The sequence below is a fragment of the Ambystoma mexicanum genome, chromosome 4q, assembly GCF_040938575.1.
Source record: "Ambystoma mexicanum isolate Mex_15411 chromosome 4q, UKY_AmexF1_1, whole genome shotgun sequence".
NCBI lineage: Eukaryota > Metazoa > Chordata > Amphibia > Caudata > Ambystomatidae > Ambystoma > Ambystoma mexicanum.
This window is the reverse complement of record NC_090928.1, coordinates 946,998,366-947,014,622: the sequence shown is the minus strand read 5'-3', so window position 1 is coordinate 947,014,622 and position 16,257 is coordinate 946,998,366. Positions and strand designations below refer to the sequence as shown.

Genomic DNA, 16,257 nt, shown 5'->3' with positions numbered 1-16,257 from the left:
CAAAGGGAGCCTCCTTGACTAGCCAACTAGTAAGTGTCCCAACACTTTAACTTCCTTGCCCTTCAGTGCAGCTCCCTTCGCTTCCGTTTTTTAGATTTCTGCGAAAGTGCAACTGTTGTAGAGTTCAGAGGGGTATCTACCACTTCCACTTCAGATGACTGTAATATGGAGGCATGATTCACCGGAGCCTTGGTTCTTTTCTTTCGACGACTTTGCTCTTTGAGACCTGTAAGTTAGAGGGGAAGTTTCCACTTCTGAGGCCTCCACAGGTAGTTCTCAACAATGTATAAGAGCATCCCCCATGCCAATTGCCACCTCACTATTTGCAGTAGACTTCGCAGATAGTGATATATGATCAGCAGCCACCTGATGCTGCTCTAAATTAGACCTCAGGCGCTGAATCATTGCACCCTGCTGTTTCAGATCCTCATGAATAGGTCCACAAAGTTTGAGGATGTTTACTGCAAAATGTAACGCACCAGTGTTAAGGTCCACAACAGTACTGCCAACGCTTGTGTTAGGCAGACACCTGTGCAGTTCCCTCTGGGACCACTGCAAAAGATTTAAGACTACAGGTGTTTGGCAGTAAACCCACTTGGTAGCAGTCTGTACCACACAGATTCACTTGGTAGCTGTGGCTGAGCAGTCAGACTTCCCTCAAGAAGAGTTAGGCAGTATACAGAGTATTCACAATAGGTCAAGAGGACACAATAGAACAAGTAAACACTGACCAGGGCTTGGTGTAAAAGAGATATCATTATTTATTTAAAACCACATCTAGAAAAACACACAGGCACTAATAGTAAGCAATTCAAAAACACGGTCACTAAAAGATATACACTCCCTTAAAAGAATATTAGACAAGTCTTAAGTAAAGCCCCACTTATTTTCAGACCGCGGTGAGCGCTTAACGTAGATGGCACTCCAATAGTTCGTTTTAAAAAGGGAGAGAAAAGCAGAGAACAAATTGAAACCGATCACAACACTTTTACAAGAACATAACAAGAGAGGAAGGCAAAGTAAAACCGTGAATTCAGAGTCAGTAGTCCGGATCCGCTTTAAGAGGATCGAAGCGAAATGTGTCCAAGGTCACACGGTTGCAGTGCACAAAAGTCTTGTAATGGTTCAAGAAGGAGTTGGACCAAAGAAAGGGACCAGTTAGAGGGTCAAGGCGGCCAGTCCAGAAGGTTAGGGGTTATTATTACCTTGTAGCAATCTTTATAAAGGGAGGCCTGGCGGACACGGTCCCTTAAAGTGGTGAGAACACTCCAGCGGGGGCAGTTGTTCCTGGCAGCGGATGCAAGTCGGTGCTTCGTCCGGGGGAAGAGAGGATCTCGTCGTGGAGGAAGACAGGAGTCCGTTGCACTGCCAGGGAAGAAACCAGCCGCGGAGTTTCTCAGGTACAAGGAGCGGTCCGTTGATTCGCGGTTCAGTGGTGAGTGGCTATCCGGCCGTCAGGGTGCTTGGCACGGGCAGTTCGACCACAAACCGGTCTGGGGTGCGAAGAAAGAAGGTGAAACTGGTTGTGCCCACCAGTCAGGGGAAGAAGCCTCTCCAGCCGGGAGATCTTCTGTCGTCGGGAAGTGGTGAGTCGGTTCCGCAGGGCTCCACTGGTGGTGTTGTGGTAGGTCGGCTCAGCTTCTCCCTCGTCGGATTCTCAGGTCCTGTGGCGACTTCTGAAGTTCCAGTCCCCAAAGCCCTGCTTTTATGCAGCATACCCACATTCACTCAGCCTAGCTGTCAATCAAACATGCTAAGCGGTGAGCCGGCCGGCTCACCACTTGGGCCAATCACACAAGAGTGCGACTTGAGTTACCAAGGTAACTCAGTCCAGGGTGTCTAAACCCCCTCCCACACCCCCTGTGGTACCCAGACAGAGTGGCACCACTTTTGGAGGCTTCTGTGGAGAAGCCCGCCAAAAAAGTGGAACAAAGGGCTCGACTTGGGTTGGAGTCACAGAAGAGAACACAAACACCATTTTAGAATCGAGTCCTGGCAAAAAATACCAACCAGCGAATTAATATTAATTAAATAAACCGACGGTATGTTCGAGGCTATGAGAATTAAATAATTAAAGTTGGTAGCCTCGAACAATGGGAAAATCCCATAGGGAAATATTCGCGGTTGAATATAAAAAGTAGTTTCCACTGCCACCAGCCAAAACTCGATCAGGGGGGACTGAGACGTGCCCCCTCGACTAACAGACCCCGGGGCAATCGAATTGCCCCGATCAGTACGTCCACAATATGATGGTTTGTACTGGTTTCTGTTAATAATTTGGGACTAGTAAAGCCACTGGTGACTTTACATGCCCTGGGAGACAGTAGTCAGTCCCAGGGTCTGGAGTCTATGGTGGGGTGTCACTGCACGGAGGATGCTGTGTAACACACATAGTAAAAACACATGAGGCCCTATGGAGTAAAGGACCCCATAGCCCATAAAACACATAAATAGTCAAAGGAACACCATAAATCATGTCCAAGAGTGGGAGAAAGAGTCTCACTCTTGGCAGGAGAAAAAAACAAACTCCAGAAATCCAGCAAAGCTGCTTGGGGACTCACTAGGTTAGGAAATTCAGCCTAAAGAGAGAGTTCTCCCTAACAGCTTGTAATCTCCATAGTATTATGGTTGGCACCCGTTGCCCATAATTGGAAGGTTGCACTGTTTCAGTTGTAGGAATTACATTTGGAGTCCAGGACATCCGTGAAGTCTGCTCAATGTGTGAAGGAAGGCCAACAAAAGGTGACTAGGTTGAAATCCCCTCCATCATGAGATGGCCCCCGTGAAACGCTACTATGTCGGGGTGATGGTGTTCAGAAAACAGGCTTGCGCGCTGTTAGGGGAGTAAATCAAGGCCAGTATGAGGGGCCACTCATAGAAGAGCCCTTTGACCAGGATGTACCTTCCCAAGGGATCCCGCTACACCGTAACCCTTGTAAGCAGCACTTCGAATGGATTTTGTCCTCCCACGTATTCCTCATCTTTAGATATGTTGTCTCCCAGCTTTGCTGCTTCGGAAAGAAATATTTTCACCAGAGGGTGCTGTGTTCGAGGTCGTGGAGTCGTAGTCCCTCCAGGACCGCCATTGAGCATCGACGACATCCGCTGTATAAAGGGCTCGAGCAGCGCCCGCTACCTCAGTTCTGTGTCACGAACGGTGCATCAGGTTTTTTCTCGACAATGTCCTCGTCATCTACTCCACCACACCCAAGACAGGTTTAAAAAAAAAAATGTCAGAAGTGTGGTAGGACAATGTCAATAACCGACCCCCATCGGAATTGCCTCTGGTGTCTCAGCCCAGACCATCGGGTTGACGAATGCGGTTCCTGTCAGGCCATGTCCATTAAGGCTCTTAGGGAGCATAGAGGTAAGCTTTTGGTGGGGGAGAAAACTTACAAGTCTTCTAAAAGACAAAAAGATTTGGATGAATCTAGTCAAATCTCGACATGGGTCGACAAGGTCGAGATCAGAGAGTCGCTCGAGGAAATCCTCTTCGTCTTCGAATAAGACGTCAAAAAAGCTACGTCAGAGGTCTTCTTACTCCTCTGAGAGAAGAGTGACTTATCCATCCAAGCACGATTCTCCTGAAAAATGGGAGGCCTTTAGGGATTTGATGCTTAAAATATTTGAGAAAGAGACCCAGACCCCCTCGACGATGCCGCGTGCAGATCATGCCTCTACCCACTCTAAAAGTGACACAGGGAGATCAAAGACTAAACATGCGAGAGTCGAAAAAGAGTCGAGTGTATCCTCAAGGGAAAGTTCGCTGACGCTTCATACTAAGACAAAACCTCTGGTGCATAAATCGGTGGTAGCGGAATCGACATCGAAACTCGACTCGATGCAGTCGACGACTACTGCGTCGAAACCGCCGATGAAAATGGCGTCCACACCTTTGACTGTATCGAAGCCTACTTCAAAAATGTCAAAGCCAGCGTTGTCTTTATCAACGCCTTTATCGAGGCATTCTTTAATCCCGATACCCAAGTCGATGCCATTGCCCATGCCTAAATCGATACCACCCTCTTTACCTGAAAAAGTTTTCCATCCTCAACCCAGACAGGAATTTTTCTGATCCATGTCATCCATTTTTGAAGAACACTCCTCTGAAGAGGATGTCACTTTAGCTGGAGTTAGGTTTGGAGCCAGAGAGGTCCCTGAAGAGCTAGTGGACCCAAATTCCAAGATAACAGATCTTTATGACTTTCTCCAAAATGCCACTGTCCTAGACACTTCACCTGAAGTGGAATTTGAGAGACCAGACCCTACAGATCATGCTGATCCTAGTTATAGAAATCTGTTGGGAAGGATAATTGATTTTATGGGTTGGAAGGCAGCTTCCCCAAATTTTGACCAGGATGACATGACGGACATCCTGAGTGAAGGCCCTCTAAAAGATCCTGTTCTTCCATTCCATAAAGCACTTCAGAAGAGGGTGATGATAAATTGGAATACTCATGATTCTGCAGTAAACAATAAGTTTGTACCAAAATACAGGCCATCTTTATCAGATCTGGAATATCTATCTAAGCATCCCTCCCCTAAAAGTCTAGTGGTTCTTGCTGCAACCTCCACTACGTAATCCGCTTACCCTTCAATACCACCAGACCGGGATGATAAAGTTGATGCTTGGGCCCGGAAATTTTTTTCTTCGGGCAGCATGGCCCTTAAAACGACTAATGTAACTTGTACTTTAGCAAGATTTACATATAACCTGTGGGACTGCATGACCTCAGCGGCTGCCACGGCCACTGGTCAAGGGCCATTATCTTTATGCCCTGCAGGGTCCCAAAGGACCCAGTCCTAGTGCCTCAGGCGCCAAGCTCATCTAAAAGTGTGCTCGGCACACAGTGTGCCTATGGCACGTGCATCCAGGCTGGCCGTGGCCATACAGAACCATTGGAAGCGCGTGCAGAAGTCATTGGGAGTGGCAAGGTGGGGCCACAAGGCAGGGCTTAAAGGGAGTGGCTGGGGCCAGGCTATATAGGTCAGCCCCACCCGCATGCTGGCGCTTCGCGTTAGTCTGCTGAGCAGCGTAACGCTTACCGCCGTCTACAGATCCTTACCTGTTTCCAGATCAGCACTTTCATCCTAGTCTCGAACTCCATCCTGCAGCTGCCACGCCTATCTCACCTGAGACCAGCCACGCCATTGCTTGAAGCTCAGCTACCCTGTTCCAACTCTGCAGCTACCGGGCGCATCTTACATGAGACCAGCCACGCTATTGCTTGAAGAACTGCTACCCGCTTCCAACGCTGCAGCTACCGCACGCATCTTACTTGTCTCTGCGGATCCAACTCTTGCAGCACCTTACAGCCTTACCTGTCTGCACGCCCAATAACACGGAAGTCATCTTCCGGCTCAGAATCCTCGCGGATCCTTCCATCTCGCAGCCGACAGGTGTTCTGAACACCGCTCGCCATCAAGCGCCGTCTTGCTGAACCTGCAAGGGAGACAGAAGGCACAAGGTCAGCAATTGCATAAACTTTTAATACTAGGCCGCGCATCTCACAAGCCTTGCGCATCATCCAGAAACCCACTTTACCTCTCGTGGGCTCTTCTGGATCCCCTTTGGCATTGTTTTGGGACTCTCTTCCATCACTGTGTTCTCGCGGCCCATCTTCATACCTAAAGGGGTAAGAAAGGACATTATAACGTTACGGACAATAATCATTGGGGAAAATCAACACAAAGGACACGGACAATAATCATTGTTATAAAACACCTACCTCCATGGCGGGATTGGTTGCAGCCGGTCTGGGCCACCACGCATAAGGACCAGTGACGCAACTTGGTCAATCATCGGCGCCCCTGCTGAGAGAAAGCAGGACGGAGAGCTCATCCTTGCAATACAACAGGTAAGGTCATATGGGAAAACGCATGCGCATCCCATTCTGGCACGAAGGGTTCGAGGGGGACCGTCATTCCACCGCAGCATTCTCATTGCCTCTTACCTTCTCCCATGGGTATAACCAGCAACTCGAGCAGTCTACACTACCGCAGTCGAGGGAAGAGCCCGAACCAGAGGAGTCCAGGGAGGGCTCCAAAGCCTCCGCAGAGACCAGATGAGCGTAACAGTGTCTGAACGCATCCCGGAAGGTGAGGCACGGGATGGTTTCCAGGCTATAGTAAAAGATGGAAAAGAGGCTATGGAGGAATGCCTTCAGTCAGGACTGGACACTGCTGATAGTGTAAGCAGGTCCATGGCATCTAGTACAGTCCTACGCAGGTTTGCATGGCTAAGGAAATATGGCTTTGCACCTGATGTGCAGTTTAGATTACTTAATATGCCCTTTGACGGCTTGAGGTTGTTGGGCAGCAAGGCAGGCGAGAGCTTCGAGAAGCTGCAGACCTCACAAGCGGCAGCAAAATCACTTAGCGCCGCTATAAGACCGCCTCAACAACACTCTTACGCAGGCTCATCTTCCTGGAAGAGTAGCCCCTTTCGTTTCTACTCCTTTTTTGAAAAAGGGAGGGGGCAGGCCAGTCAAGAGACCAACGGAGGAAACCCTTTTGTGGTGGAAAAGGGAGAGGTGCTAGATCAGCCCCAGCAGCGGCTACTACCTCCTCAGCCACTGCTGCAAAGCCACTTTGAGGCCTTCACCCACAAGACCCCTGGTGGGAGGCAGAATCACTCTGTATCTGGACGAATGGCGGGGCATTATGTCCGATGCCTGGGCACTAGAGATAGTGATCCATAGTTACTGCCTTCCTTTTCATCAAAGACCTCAAGATCATCCACCGGGAGCCAACTCTGTAAAAATTCCAGACCTGCTCCTTGTGCAGGAGATTTTAACCCTGCTAGAGAAAGGTGCAATAGAACATTTACCTATAGCGGAAAGGAACAAGGGTTGGTACTCGCCTTATTTTCTGATCCCCCAAAAAGGACAGAGGATTGAGACCCACCTTGGACTTAAGAAATTTGAACAAATTCCTTAGGAAGGACAAGTTCAAGATGGTGACCCTTTCTCAGATCCTTCAGGCTCTTCAGCTTCAGGACTGGGTGGTTTCAGTGGACCTTCAGGATGCTTACTTTCATGTGCCAATCCATCTCAAGCACAGAAAGTACCTGAGGTTTGCAATTGGTGGTTCTCATTATCAGTTTTGGGTTCTACCATTTGGGCTGACCTCCGCCCGAGGGTTTTCAACAAACTGATGGCGGTGGTGGCAGCGAGGATCAGGAGAAGGGGGGATTCACATCTACCCTTATCTGGACGATTGGCTAATCAGGGCAAGTTCACCTGAACGAGCCCAGGAACATCTGGCCTTGACCTGCCACTTCTTACAGACTGGGCTTCTCCCTCAATTACAAGACGTCACAAATGATTCCAGGCCAAAGACTCCAATTCATCGGAGCAGTCCTGGAGACTTCCTCGGGGAAAGCCTCGCCTCCCGTGGAGTGAGCTCACTGCATTCTGCAGATGGTAACACATTTTCAAAATGCCCAACATCTACCGGCATTGGACTTTGTAAGGTTGCTAGGCCTCATGGCATCCTGCATTTTTCTGATGCCAGAGGCCAGATTGAGAGTGAGATCCCTTCACTTTTCGTGGGAGATGTCAGATCTTCTGCAAGTCCCAGCCAAAGTGGCTCAAGATCTCCTATGGTGGGCTTGCAAGGAGAATATCCTCAAGGGGGAACCTTTTTGGCAACCATGGCCGGAGAGAACGGTAGTGACAGACTCCTCACTCACGGGTTGGGGAGCCCACAGCAACGATCTGACAATCAGCGGTCGTTTGTCTCCATCGGAGTCCAAACTACACATCAACCTTTTGGAGCTGAGGGCAACCAGTCTAGCGCTGAAGGCTTTTCTGCCCTCTGTACAGGGAAAGAATGTCCTGATAATGATGGACAACACAGTGGCCATGTACTAGCTCAACAAAAGAGGAGGCGTAGGATCACTCCCACTGTGCAGAGGGGCAATGCAGCTCTGGTTCTGGGCAATGCAAGAAGGAATCTCTGTATTAGCAGTTCACCTAGCCGGAGAGCTGAACACAGCGGCGGACGCTCTGAGCAGGCAGAGCAGTCTCCCACGAATGGGAGCTAGCTCAGGAAGTCCTTCAAGAAATCTTCGCCCTTTGGGGAACCCCTCAAGTGGATCTGCTTGCGACCGGTGCCAACCGGAAGTGCAATCTGTACTGCTCAAGGGATTTCCTCCAAGAGGAGCTCTAGGGGACGCGTTTGTGGTGAACTTGGTATTTCCACTCCTCTATGCTTTTCCTCCAATCCCCGTGATTCCACAGGTAATCGGGAGGTTGAGCAAGTTCAGGAAAACCATGATCCTAATTACCCCGGATTGGGCCAGGAGGACGTGGTACCCGGACCTTCTGGACATGTCCATCTGCCCTCCAATACGTCTTCCACAAACGGAGGAACTTCTCTCGCAAGCTGAAGGTCAGGTTCTCCATCCAGAGGTCAAGACACTCAGTCTTCACGCATGGTTTCTGAGAGGCAGGGATATAAGGATTGGGACCTCCCGCATGACGTAATGGAGATTTTGCTTTTGGCCAGAAGGCCAGCAACAAAATCCCTGTAATGGTGTCTTTGGAATAAATTCATTAACTGGTGCAGGGATAAGAATGTGGATCCATTTCTTTGTAATACTCCAAGTACTTTCTTTCCTCTTACACTTGGCCAATTTGGGCCTCCAAATTGGCACTATAAAAGGATATCTGGCAGCGCTATCTATCTTTAAGCGTTCTTCGGAAGAGGTGTCCTATTTTAAAATGCCCTTAGTAATTCAATTCTTGAAAGGGCTAACAAATGTGTAACCCCCGACAACTTTTCAGGTGCCCTTCTGGGATTTGAATTTAGTCTTAAAATTTCTTGTGTGCCCCTTTCGAACCTTTACATTCTTGACCATTAAGACTTCTCACTCTTAAAACAATTTTGTTGGTGGCTATAACATCAGCACGCAGGGGTAAGTGAGTTGCAGGCACTTTCTTGTAAGCCTCCTCACACCATTTTCCATAGAGACAGTTATTCTAAAAGTCAAACTATCTTTCTTGCCTAAAATAATCTTTGATTTCCATCTGTCACAGAAAATGACCTTACCTTCTTTTTATCCTCCTCCTCACGCTAGTAAGGAAGAGGAAAGGTTGCATAGACTGGACCCAAAAAGGGCACGGTTTCTACATTTCCAGATTGGCAAATCTTCAACAATGTGACCAACTATTTGTTGGGTATACTGGACACAAATTGGGCCTTGGAGTGTCTAAACAAACTCTATCCAGATGGATAATTCCAAGTGCTATAAATCGGCTGGAAAAGAGCCTCCAGATGGACTAAGGGCTCAATCAACCAGGGACATGGCAACTTCCACGGCTCTTCAGAGGGGTGTCCCGGTGCAGGATATTTGTGCGGCGGCCACCTGGTCATCAATGCATACCTTTGTGAAGCATTACTGCTTGGACTCTACTTCATTTCAAGGAGGACTATTTGCAAAAGCTGTCCTTCATTCAGTCCATAATTGAAATTTCAGGTACTCCCTCCTCCAAATTCTTACTGCTTTGGGAGCCTATCTAAAGATGAGGAATACGTGAGAGGACACAATCCATTTGAAGAACAAGTTACTTACCAACTGTAAAGTTCTTTTGATTGGCTGTTCCTCCCACGTATTCCTCATTGACCCTCTCAACCTATCCCTCCGTACAGTTTACGCCAGTGGCACTCGAACTTCCTTAAGAGCCTGAGGTCTTAAAGCCTGATCAGCTGATGCGACCGCGAACACCGTAAAAACAGAACTGAGGTAACGGGTGCTGCTCGAGCCCTTTATACAGCGGATGACATCAACGCTCGATGACTGACCTCGAGGGACAACTCCGCGGCCTCGAACACAGCGCCCTCTGGTGAAAAATGTTTCTGAAGCAGCAAAGCTGGGAGACAACATATCTAAAGATGAGGAATACATGGCAGCAACATCCAATCGAAAGAACGTTATAGTTGGTAAGTAACTTGTTCTTCCTCGCTTAGTAGAATCGCCACCCCTCCTTTTCTTTTCCCCAGCCGTGGCAAAGTGCTTTTCGGAAATCTGTTGGATTCCACTTGCTTCTCATCTAAGAGAACGAGGTGGGTCTCCTGAAGACAGACAATGTCCGGCTCCAGTTCTGCCAATCTGCGTGTTACTGATTTGCGCTTCCCCGGGAACTTGAGGCCCTGGACATTCCATGTCACCATAATCCGCTCTTTATCAGGGTCACCAGCCATAGGCGTGTACTAGTAGGTTGAGTGTATGCCCCATGGAAGTTCTCCTCGCCTGTGAGCACCAGGTACACTGATAAAATATCCTTGGGAAATACTGTTCCTACTTGTGTTATTAACTGAGATGCAGCTTTCTCGAACCTCCCCCCTGCCCGCCAATGTATCCCTACCCCTGCCCGAACCAAAAATGTAATAAGCACCTGAGCATAGTATGTGTGCACCAGCCCCGGCAACCACATTTAACTGTTAGAAACAGATTCTTTCGGCGACATCTCTTCATTCCGGGCACAGCACCAGGAGATCGTGGTGGCAGATTTCAAGTAAAGCTCACCTCGTACGAGGCCTCATCTTGTGTCATTTAATGTCCTTTTTGCCGCTGCCGGAGAGTTGGATAATGCTGCTCAGACCCACACTATAGTGTGGGAGCACATTTGCGTCGACCCTAGGCAGGGACAGTGGATTCAAGACTGCAAGGTGGGCCCTTAAGTTTTCGCTTTCTGTTTACCCGGTGGTCGGTCAAAAGGCCGAAAAAAAAATCTCGAATAACAAAAATCTCGAAATCAAAAGGCCGAAAAAAAACTCGAATAACAAAAATCTCGGAAAAAAGGCCGAAAAAAAAAAATCTCGAATAACAAAAATCTCAAAAAAAAGGCCGAAAAAAAAATATCGAATTTTTTTTTTTTTATATATGTATTTTTTGGGTCAGGTAAGTAAAAAAAAAAGGGTTAAAATTAAAAAAAATAGAAAAAAGGGGGGTTGGGGGGGAACCCCCATTTCGAAAAAAAAAGTTCGTTTTTTTTTTTTTTTTTTTTCGGCCTTTTTTTTGAGATTTTTTTTTCGAGATTTATAAGTTCGGTATTATGACTATAAACCTGTTTACCCTTGTCCAGGGCGCAGTGAGCTTTTTCGAACTCTGGCTCGCTGTTGGCTCTTCGTCACTCCCCTCACTTGTGGCTCCTATGTTCAACAGTTTATTCGCCTCTTTCATGGTTCGTATTCGACAATGTCTGCCCTCAGCCATAAAGAGTAGCACTGTGCAGAAGTCCCACCTGTATTTTATCTATATTCCTCTCCCTCAGCCAGTCGGGTCGGTTACAGGTTTTAGTGTTTTTTTTTTTTTTTTTCTTCTTCAGTGTGGTGGAGGCATGGTCTTGGTACAGGGCTACCGACAAATCCCTGAACTGGAACCGGGCAGCGCCTCTGGCCCTTCTCATTAGTTCCTCCTTGATTTTATGGAAGTGCACCCTTGCTAGGACGTCTGGCGGAGAAGGTAGCGATAGCTTCGCCTGTGTGCGGTGCACTCGGTCAAGCTCCATCGGGCAATCATCTGGGATAGACAGCGGTGCTCGAAAGAGGTCCGGGGCAAACCGGTGAAGGTCTGCCTCGGGGATTAAAGATGATATGCCTCTCAGGTGGATGTTGTTGCGACAGGATCGGTTTTTGCCGTCCTCTTGCTTTATTTCTAGTGCCTCGCATCTGGCTTCAAGTGCTGTGATCTTGTCAGCGCCTTCACCGATCTCGTAACTCTGTTCGCACAGTGCTGATTCCACCTTGGCTATTCTGCCTTCGACCTCTTCTAGTCTCCTATTGAGTCCAGTGATCTTATTTAGGAGCTCCTCTGTGCCTTTTTGATATTCGCTGTCATTGCTGCTAAGTGGTCCTGCAAGTCGGATTTGGTGACGGATTGCATGTGTTGCTCAGGGGGTGTTGCGCCTACCCCTGCATGTATCGGAGCCTCCACTCGCTCTCCCTTCTTGACTTTCTCTGCTGCGCCCATCGTCAATAGAGTGGAGATGTCAGCGTGTTTGGAAGCCTTACCGGATTTAGCCATGACGCTTTATGTAGGGGACTGCCCTGCCGAGTAGCGAGTCCAGGAGGTTATGGTTGACGCCCAGGATCCACCTCCCCACGCTTATGTGATTGGGTAGGGCTTGCCCACATCCCCCGGGTTGCCAACTGCTGTGGAGACCTTTGTGTTGTCTCTCCTGTAAAGGCTCAGAGGTCGGGAGCCGGCGTAATCATCCAGGGCAGGCTAGCCCTCAAGGCCTACAATTCACTTAGGTGAGGCAACCTTATGCACAGTGCTGATTTGGCATTTCTTATCCAGTTGTTGGCCCTACTCCCTTTGTCAGGTTACTTTCACAGCCCCGAAGCTAGGAAGCCATAGGGCTGGTGGGGGACTAGCTGCACGCTCATTTCACGTAGCACGTTTCCTATGCTCCCCAGTTGAGCAGATACGCCCGGGAGGAGCTTCCCTCCCTCACCGGGTTCTGGTGGAGTCCTGTGTTGCTGCTAAGCCCCCCAATTTCCCCTATTGGCGCGGGCAGCGCTGCGGGTTTAGGTTCCCACTAGTGCGGCAGCTCACCTGCTCTGGTGGTGCCCCTGGACCAGGATAGGCGGTCGGGGGAGAGGCCTAAGCCTCCCGCGGTGCCACCCGGAGAGTCTCGGTGCCGGGGCCCCCAGGTGATTCCCAGCAGGGGGGGGATGCAGAGCCGTTAGTGTCGGAGGCCCCCGGGCGGTCTTCCGGCAGCCTCCTCCGCTCTCGGTCCTCAACGCTCGTTTCGGGGATAAGCCACAGTTTTTTTCGGCATCCTGCTGTTGGGAGGGCCGCAGTCGCAGAGCGCAGGTTCGGCCGAAGGAATGTGGATGCCGTTTCACCACCCGACTTCTGATGCATTCGCCAGGGTCCCAGGAAAGTTGCGCATTTGTTCGGGCACAGGTGGCGCCGCATTTCCTGTGGCTGCCGGGATAGGTCCAGGAGCTATCGAGGAGTGATGCTTTGCGCTCCGGCTCCTAGCCACACCCCCATGTATTTTCTTTTTAACTAAATATACCATCCAGGGCAACAGACTGAGGAGCAGCATATTGTATCCGAAGTGTTTGGGATAACATACTGATTCAAGTCCACAGACTTGGGGGTGTTTTTGTGCTATTCATTAGACAGTTTCTGACTTGGCAGGGACCTAGATCTCCATGAATTTTAGCAAGACCTTTACCATTTTATTATTCTACTATCTTGGTGATGGATTGGAGCCCACCAAAGGTTACCTAGATGCAGTGAGTCACCGGAAGTGGTTTTCAACATCTTGGATACACTACCAATATTGATCACAGTGAGGCTAGTATGCTGACATTTTTTTCAGGTGGGGGTCATGTTGGCTGGGCCTTGAAAATTCTGGAGGATTTGAAAGTGGCAGTATTCGCATTTTCAGTCCTATCATGAGCCCGGGCAATTGCACGTGAAACTAATAGGTGCAGCAAATAGTGCGCTATTTATGTCTTTCGGTATTGCACGCCTACAGCCCAAGTTTGAAATTCATTCATTCTTGCATGCCTCATGCTCCCTCCACTCCCCCACAACTACACAGCCACAGTGACAGTATGCAGAATTGAATGTCTCTCAATGCAATTGGTGAGGCCTCTAATCAATCTGTACTGCAAGTCCGTGAACGTCAGTTTTTGAGGCACAATTAATAAATGTGCCAATGCAAATATGTTGTAATAGTAGCCACACGTATTGCTTTTTACTAGTTTAATGGCTAATTGCATTTTCCTACAGAATCGTATCTAAAGAAAAACTAGCAATGCTTTACTACTTGATTGTGAAACTGTGCTGTTTGATTTTCTGAGTTGTGGTTTTAATGCATTTATGAATTTTTTTGCAACCTATATTTTAGATGACCACTTCAGGTGGAGGTGGCTTTTGTGATTGTGGTGATACTGAAGCGTGGAAGGAAGGCCCTTGCTGTCAAAAGCATGAACTTAATACGTCAGAAAGTGAAACCGAGGTAATGAATATATTGATCCATTTCCTGGCCTTCTCTCAAGTACTGCAGTGACACTTTGGTGCTTGTCATAGAGGATTTTTAAATATTGTGAACATTGAAAGACATAATTTTTGTATGATGAATGTGGTTAGCGGTTTGATCAGTCTGTATAAATCTGGAAATATGTATTTTTTTTTTGTGCAGCAGGTAAAATATTTTTGTATACCTCATGTAACAGTTTACTGCCGTCAGGTCAAAAGCCCTTATCTGTTTGTCTGTCGAAACACCTCCAACCTTTTAGCTTTTTCCTGAATAGTTTATCACCCTTTTTCTCTCATGGGTCTGAACTCTGCCTCGTCACTGATTTGACTCTAAGGTGCCCCCTGAGAGATACTGTGTGCCATCAGGGTTTGGATGTCCCAAAGACACTTTTTCCCCTAGTGTATAATCATTTCAGTTATGTGGATAACGATGGTTGGTGGTAGATTTGGCTAGTTTGTTATTTTGTTTGTGTGATTTTAGTGAGGGGTAAGCCTACTATACCCAGGGGGTGCTTTAAAAGGAGCCCCACTGTTAAAATACAGTACAGAATCACACCTAAACGTCTTCCCTGTGAATGAATGGGACCGGGATGTTGACGAGTATAGTCATGGATCCTGCTTCCATATCTGGCCGAATACCCGAATGGTGTCTGTATTCATGTAAGGAATCCACTTCTTGAGTGAACGCTCAGGAATTTTGATCGCGACAGCCCCCTTGTGATTGGTTGTCCGCCAGACGTTTGAAATTAATGCACTTGTGATTGACAGCTCTGCACACACTCTGCGTTCCAATCTTCCTTTTTAACCCAGGAAGCCTGGCTTCTTTTCTTGTTGACCCTCAGTTGACTATCCTGGAGCTCTGTAACAGATTTGCTGAGACCGAACAGTAATGATGTATGGAGGAATTGAGGCTGGAGGGTGGGATGGTTAAGTATAATCCTAGCTAATTTAAGTGAAATGGATCTATGTGGCCAGTTTAATTGTCCCCCATATCTGCCACACTTAATACATGAGTAGTACAATAGATACATGTTGCCAACTATTACCCTTACAATTGATACTAATGGTTGTCCAAGGATACAGGTAAGGGATTCCTGCTCAAATAAGTGGTGCACAATTTGTCTCTAAGAAGATGGAAGATCTCCTGAGGTGGGCTGGCACTTAACACAAACTGACCATATCATCCTCCCATCCTCTGCCTCACGGCATACCAAACCCCCCAAACCCCTCCCCACCCACTCATATAGCCCTCTTCCTTCCTGGCCTCTGGGAATGGTTTGGCTGAATGCTTCAACAGTTTGGGGATAGACTGTATATTGTGGGTTTAGAATGGAAATGTGAATCAAACCATACTAGAAATGCTCTGGTTGCTTAGTCTTACCCCACACATTGTCAGTGAGGCCACACAGTCCCTGTGTATGTTTTCGAATTTGGGGGCTGGGTTAGTCAATTAGTCGGGCTTGCCAAAGATTAAATGACCTCACTATTGTTTGTTGCTGCAAGGTGTTGTAGGGGAAGAATTCCAAACATTAATGTGTACCCCAACGTTCTGGTTCCCCTCCATGTACTGGAGCCTTTCTTTGTGGTGTGATACCCTTAGTAGTCCAAATGGCTGCCACGGCAAGGGTGGTTGTAAAATGCGCCATTTCAGCCTTAAGCTAAGTCTGTTGCCCTGAAAGTGTTGAGTAGTCTGGTGGCAGCTGTGATTCAGTTTTGGCTGCTCCAGGGAAAAAAGCCACTTTCACATCATTAGTTTAGTGCATCCTTATCGTAGCCATTTGGGTACTGATGCATTTTGTTTTTGGCCATTCCTTTCTTTGTAGACCATGAGGCACACGGCCCAAATGACAGTTTTGCTGATATTGGAAGATCTTGATTACCCAAAGGCACCCAACAATGTGGTTTAAACTCCTCCACACTTCCAGCTCTAAATCAACCCTGGTGGGCGGATTTTGGGTGGCCACCATATTTGTGGTTAACATGGAAGACTCAGACATTAGCCAAAACCCAATCCAGGTAAGGTAGCTGAGCAGTCCAGTATTAGTCACAGTAAAAGTGAATCATCTAGGACTACAACGAGTCGACACAAAGCAACTCCAATAATTCAGGTTAGACTGTAAGTGCATAACATAGTTATTTGTTAGGCCTTTAATTACACACTAAGCATATCAAATTAACTTTGTATTGTCACACAAACTTATAAAACATATGTACACATTCACAAATGAGGAGAATAGAATTGCATATGA

General features: G+C 47.8%; 1 protein-coding gene across 3 annotated transcripts in view; it reads left to right on the top strand.

The window, feature by feature from the left end:
- UBR2 (ubiquitin protein ligase E3 component n-recognin 2) overlaps nucleotides 1-16,257 on the top strand; it is a 2,523,611-nt gene that overhangs the window by 169,668 nt on the left and 2,337,686 nt on the right. For all 3 annotated transcript variants that reach the window (XM_069608499.1, XM_069608498.1, XM_069608497.1), the window contains exon 4: nucleotides 13,878-13,988. In XM_069608499.1, coding sequence (XP_069464600.1) covers nucleotides 13,878-13,988 — 111 coding nt within the window. The remainder of the gene's footprint in view (nucleotides 1-13,877; nucleotides 13,989-16,257) is intronic.